Source organism: Silurus meridionalis, chromosome 11 (genome assembly GCF_014805685.1).
Source record: "Silurus meridionalis isolate SWU-2019-XX chromosome 11, ASM1480568v1, whole genome shotgun sequence".
Lineage (NCBI taxonomy): Eukaryota > Metazoa > Chordata > Actinopteri > Siluriformes > Siluridae > Silurus > Silurus meridionalis.
The window spans coordinates 23,330,001-23,336,016 of NC_060894.1; the positions used below are offsets into that span (position 1 = coordinate 23,330,001).

The following is a 6,016-nucleotide window of genomic DNA, read 5'->3' on the forward strand; positions in this document are numbered from 1 at the left end:
CACACACACACACAGAGCCTACATCCCTCACTTATGCAGTGTGTTGAGATGTGATTCAATATCAGGAAGGAATTAATTACTGACATGTTTAAGATTTTCTCTTTCTCTGTCTGTGTCTCAGTTCGTCCCTCAAAGCCACGATGTTCTATTGAAGGTCCTCCATATGAGGGGAATGAAGTGGTTCTCAAGTGTAAGTCCACTGATGGGACGAGTCCAATTGAGTACACTTGGGAGAAAACCAGCGACACCAAACTGCTGCCTGCGAATGCAATACTGGGTGAGGGGGCACAAACTTATTCACATACTGCATTTACCGAAAACTAAACAAGAACACACACACTGCAGTGTTTGTGTAGAAGCCATGTTTTAATGTGTGTGTGTGTGTGTGTGTGTGTGTCAGATGGCTCTGCAGGGACAGTGAAGATCCGTAATGCGACGATGGCGATGTCAGGGAGTTACCTCTGTACTGCAAAAAACCGAGTCGGGGATGAACAGTGTGTGTTGGACCTCAGAATCACAGCATGTAAGTTAAAACACACACACACACACACACACACACACACATAATTATTAAGTAATCTAATTTGTAACTCGCTGATAATGTCTCTGTCTACCCCCTCTCTCTCTCTCACTCTCTCTCTCTCTCTCTCTCTCTCTCTCACTCTCTCTCTCTCTCTCTCTCTCTCTCTAGCCCCGAACACAGCCGGTGTGATCGCCGGGTCAGTAATCGGTGTGCTGTTGTTTCTACTCCTTTTGGCTCTGCTTTTGTTCTGCTGCTGTCGTGCTCGTCAGAAAAAGAAGTATGAGAAGGAGATTTCCTATGAGATCAGGTGCGCACACACCACACACACACACAAATCTGATACACAGACAATTAGCTACCTTGAATTGCTGTGTTAATCACGTCAGCACTTTGCTTTGTCCATGTCTTGCTTGCTGGTGAGTGTGTGTGTGTGTGAGTGTGTGTGAGTGTGTGTGTGAGTGTGTGTGTGTGTGTGCTCTTCTCTCTAAGCTGTGTTTTTTTTCTGTCTGTTTGGGATAAAGAGGATTAAACCAATCCCCACACACTGCTGCATGCTGTGGACTGGGGAAGTGGGGTGTGTGTGTGTGTGTGTGTGTGTGTGTGTGTACAAACTCAGACACTGTTTTTGGTGGATCTTGAGTATGTGGGTGTGCAGTAGGTGTGGAGCATTTGTATAAAAGTCTGCAGGATTGACCACACCCTGAGCGATTAAAGTTTTGGGGGAGTTTATTACAGACAGAATGTGAGGTCGTGTTCACTTTAGTCATGTAGTCTTGTGGGAGTGCAGAGGATGAAAGAAGAAAGAATTTTACTGTGCTGTAATGTTTATGTGACCAATAAAAGCTCTTCTATTCATTTTGCTCACTTTAAGTGGTGCAGTAATCCGCCCTGCCCCAACTTTGGTTTTCCCCTCACAGGAGTCGTGTGTGTGTGTGTGTGTGAGTACATAATGTTTTACTTTGTTTGTTCCACAGAGAGGATGTTCCTGCCCCAAAGAGCCGTATATCCACTGCCCGCAGTTTCACCAGTGTGGGGAGTCAGCGCTCATCTCTGGGCTCCATGTCTCCCTCTAACCTGCACGAATACACCAAGTCCCAGTACAACAAGATTCCATCTGACGAGTACGAGGCTCCACCCAGCCATGTCCCGGATCCTCCACACAGCATCACGCCAGTCATCCCCCCCAGCAGGGTCACCGGCCCCAACCTCAGCCGCATGGGGGCAGTTCCGGTCATGACGCCGGTGCAGAACCGTGACGGATCTATTGTGTAGCCGTGGAGTGGCTGCGCACATCTGAGGCGAGAAGAACATTGTGTACTGAACTCACAATTTATTCTTCCATATCGTGTGTGTGTGTGTGTGTGTGTGTGTGTGTGTGTGTGTGTGTGTGTGTGTGTGTGTGTGTGTGTAAAACTCATTTTATTGTGTAAATAAATGAAAGTTTTTTTTTTTTTCGTTTCAGGTGTTGCGTGAAGTGAGATGTAGCTGAAGAACTTCTCCACACTTTAATGAAATTTGTGCGGTGCAGATGAAACCTTCAATTATGAAATGTCCTGATCTTCAGCGGTGTGGCTTTAATCCTTCAATCAATAATTCAGTAGACTTTTTTACAATTTATCTAAAGTTAAATACCATCAGCCTCCTTTCTTTCTAGCGTGGAATTCATTCTGTAGTGAATCTCTTATGGTACCTTATGAAGCTACTGGAACATAAACCAGAGCAGGAACCAGGTGTGATTATAGATTTCAGAATGTTTCTGTAGGTGATGTTTCTTTTGATTAATTCAGCAAATTCAGGGCTTTACATGCTGTTTTCTATACACACAGTATGATTTGAATAAAACTCTAGGTCTGTTGGGATGTGTGTATTTTCAGTTACTCCTGATCCTGTGTATCCTTAAATAAATAAATGAAGATTATGAAGATTCAGACTCGGTCTCACAGCGCTGCATTACGCTTCCAAAAGCAGCAGAACAAAAACAATGAGGAGCTTGAAGTCCCCTCATTCGTCCCCAGGCTCCGCCCCTGCTCTGATGATTTCCCTAATAGTTGTAGTTTATTGGTGGATTCAAAACAAGACCTGATGATCTGTGTGTGTGTGTGTGTGTGTGTGTGTGTGTGTGTGTGTGTGTGTGTGTGTGTGTGTGTGTGTGTGTGTGTGTGTGTGTGTGTGTGTGTGCGTAAGAATAGTTTCATTTAATGATGATGGTGGTGATGAAGGACATATTGATGATTTTTGTCCTGTACTCTTTATTATTTTTTTTTTTGTGTCTGTTTTTTCACCAGGTTGATTTTTACAGTCATGTGAATGCAGTTTGGTAAGAAATGGTGATAAACAGTGATGTTGATATGTTGATCTCTTGTCTCACACACACACACACACACACACAAACACACACACATACACACCTGTAGGTGAAAACCTGAAGTACATAAATCCTGCGTTTGAGGATTAAAGTTCACATTAATGAGCAGTGAGGTCATTTCCACGTTAGGGTTAGTTCTGTCTGTTTTTGTAAATGTTATGTCTTTTTATTTCTACCTGTTCTTACTGTTATATTTTACATTGTAGGTTATTTTGTTTTTTTGCATAGTTTTTTGTCTGTAAATTGTAAACTTTCATTCATTTTTTATTAAAAAACAAAAACACATCAGATCTGAGAGATTTATTGTTGACATTTTTTTGCATTCCACCTAAAAAAAGATGAGTTACTGGTGTGTGCATGAGATCTCAGTTTTAGAATTAAGACTTGGGTTAGGGTTGAGCCTAAGCCTAAGCCTAACCCAAGACTTACATTGAAATAGGTTCTGATTTCCCCTCAGTATATCCAGTTGGTTTGTGAAGAAAACCATGTCCTGGAACAGGAGTGATCTCTCTTCCCATTGCTGATCTTACAGGTGGACACCTTGATTGTAAATGAGGTGAGGGACAAAAAAGAAACTCAGGAAGTAGAGCTTTTCTATGAGATGCAGTGTGTAGTATAATGAGGTTGGTTGTGAAAAAGAAGGAAAAAGTGTTGAGTCCAAGATCTGGTGTCAGTTCAGGAGTTTTTATTTGACTTTCATTTAATATTCAAGGAAAAACACATTTTTCCAAAAGAAAAATTGTAGGTAGAGAAAACAATTATGAAATTAGGGTGTTTTCCTTCATACTGTATTTCTCTTTCATGTCTATATTCACTATCTCTCCCTTTTCCCCTGTTTAGTGCATGGAAATAGGTTCTCCATATAAATGGGGTAAAAATAGCAACTATCACAGTTCTTAAAAGAAAATTAATTAAATATGATGCTATTACCAAAAAAAACCCCCATATATACATACGTGGGGAAAGTGGTGGAAAGGAAATATGTTGTATAGTCATAGTATCAAATACTAGTGCAGGTGTAGCTATTTTATCATCAAAATGTCTGAAAATAAAGATCTTGGGTATTCGATCAATTAAAACGGTTCATTAACAGAGGCTGAATATGGAGGGTGGAGTTTGTATATATAAATGTTTATGCTCCAAATAAGGGTCCAGAAAGTGGAAGTTTTTATGAAGATAAAGAATGTTCTTGGGAAATTTTAATGAAAATGTATGTGCAATTGGAACTTTACACCGAATTTCATAGCTGATAGAAATGTAGAGGAGCCTCAGAGCCAATCCAGCACAGCGCTCTCCAAAAAAGTAAAAGAATTTGACTAAATAGATAATAAGAATTATAGGGGTAAAACAAGATACAGGAATAAAGATAGTGGACAATAAGCTTAGTGGGGCTAGATTAGATAGATTGTATACAAGAAAAACATGAAATAGTCGAATAATAAATGCGTCCATCATGTGATCACTATTAATTTTAATATGAAACACAGGCTACAGCAGAGATCAACATCTATCTGGGTGCTTTAATGTGAAATTCATAATAAACTTGACTTGAAATTGTTGCAGGATGTTTTATTTTGTAATAGTTCTAAAGTGTGGTGCAAAAATTAGAAAAAGGAAAAATTTTTTTTTGAAAATCATGGTCATTGGTGGGATGTAGGAAGAGTACAATTAAAAATCTTTTGCAGAACTTCTTATGCATCTGAAAGAACAAAGAAAAAGTTTAAAAACACACAATGCTCAGTCATTTGGTACGACGTAGAGTTTGGTTTCAGTTTTGAATCAATCATGGAGTGAAGAAAATCTAACACATTGTATTGTATTTGGTTTCCCAGGGGCTCAAATATTTTACTCTGTGTTTGTCAATTGGGTGATTCTAATTTGTGGTTTTGTTGTTGAAAGCTCTGCGTAGTTTTTCTCTCAGGTCACCTACTTCTGTCATCGCTCTGTCTCACTCTGTCTCTCTCTGTTTCTCTCTTTCTCTCTCCCCCCTCCCTCATTCCCCTTCCATGTGTTTTCTTTCCCTCCCTCTTTCTCTGCAGGTTTTCAGTATGTTTACTCTTTTGCTGAATTTCTCCTCTACTCACTTACACATGATGTAAATTTTTCTCTTTCTTTTTTTTAAAAGCTTGTATGCTTTTTTTTCATCATAACAGTTTATTTCTTTCTCCACATTGTGCAGCTGGTAATACTGTTCCATTTTGTCATGTAAACAGAAAAAAAAAAACTTTCAAGAATGTAAGTTCTGTTTTTCATGGTTCACTTTGTATGATAGATTCATGTGATGAAGTCACATTGGCTCAAGCAACCATTAAAAAAAAAAAAGTAACCTGCAGTAGAACCACTGCTCTAAATCCTGCTACATCTCCTGTGCCATGGTCTTGAAAGCTAGAAAGTTTGAAAGTCCTTCCTGCGTTGACTTCCAAAATCTTAGACATTTTACAGAAATGTTTAATTTTCAGATTTCTTTTATGTAAAACCATGTTTCTCTCTCTTGCTCGCTCGCTCCCACACACACACACACACACACACACACACTCACACCAAACACACACACCTCCTACTTTCTTTTTCTTTCGGCTTCTCCCATTAGGGGTCTCCACAGTGGATCATCCGTCTCCATACCCCTCTGTCCTCTACATCTGTCTCTTTCACACCAACTACCTGCATGTCTTCCCTCACCACATCCATAAACCTCCTCCTTGGTCTTCCTCTTTTCCTCCTTCCTGGTGTCTCCATCCTCAGCATTCTCTTACTGATATACCCCATGTCCCTCCTCTGCACATGTCCAAACCATCTTAATTCAATTCATTTTTATTTGTATAGCGCTTTTAACAATGAACATTGTTTTAAAGCAGCTTTACACAGATAATGTGGTGATTAAACGTAAATATGTTCTTTGTAAGTAAGTTTGTCCCTGATGAGGCAAGGAAAAACTCCCCGAGATGGCATAAGGAAGAAACCTTGAGAGGAGCCAGACTCAAGAGGGAACCCATCCTCATCTGGGTTGCACCAAATGTCCATTTGAAGCAGATATACAATGTTGTGGGGTACAGTGATGACGATCAGAAGCAAACTGCACTCCCGAGTCAGTGCAGCAGACCGCCGACACCAACTACAGTCCAATCCAT

General features: G+C 40.2%; 1 protein-coding gene across 2 annotated transcripts in view; it reads left to right on the forward strand.

Annotated features, from left to right (window-relative positions):
- Window positions 1-2,451, forward strand: part of cxadr (CXADR Ig-like cell adhesion molecule) — a 15,442-nt gene extending 12,991 nt beyond the window's left edge. The window contains exons 4-8 of one of the 2 annotated variants that reach the window (XM_046861799.1): window positions 122-277; window positions 401-523; window positions 692-830; window positions 1,498-1,837; window positions 1,986-2,451. In XM_046861799.1, the coding sequence (XP_046717755.1) occupies window positions 122-277; window positions 401-523; window positions 692-830; window positions 1,498-1,795 (716 nt within the window). In that variant the 3' untranslated portion in view covers window positions 1,796-1,837; window positions 1,986-2,451. The remainder of the gene's footprint in view (window positions 1-121; window positions 278-400; window positions 524-691; window positions 831-1,497; window positions 1,838-1,985) is intronic. The other variant, XM_046861800.1, reaches the window with a different exon arrangement.
- Window positions 2,452-6,016: the final 3,565 nt, after the last annotated feature.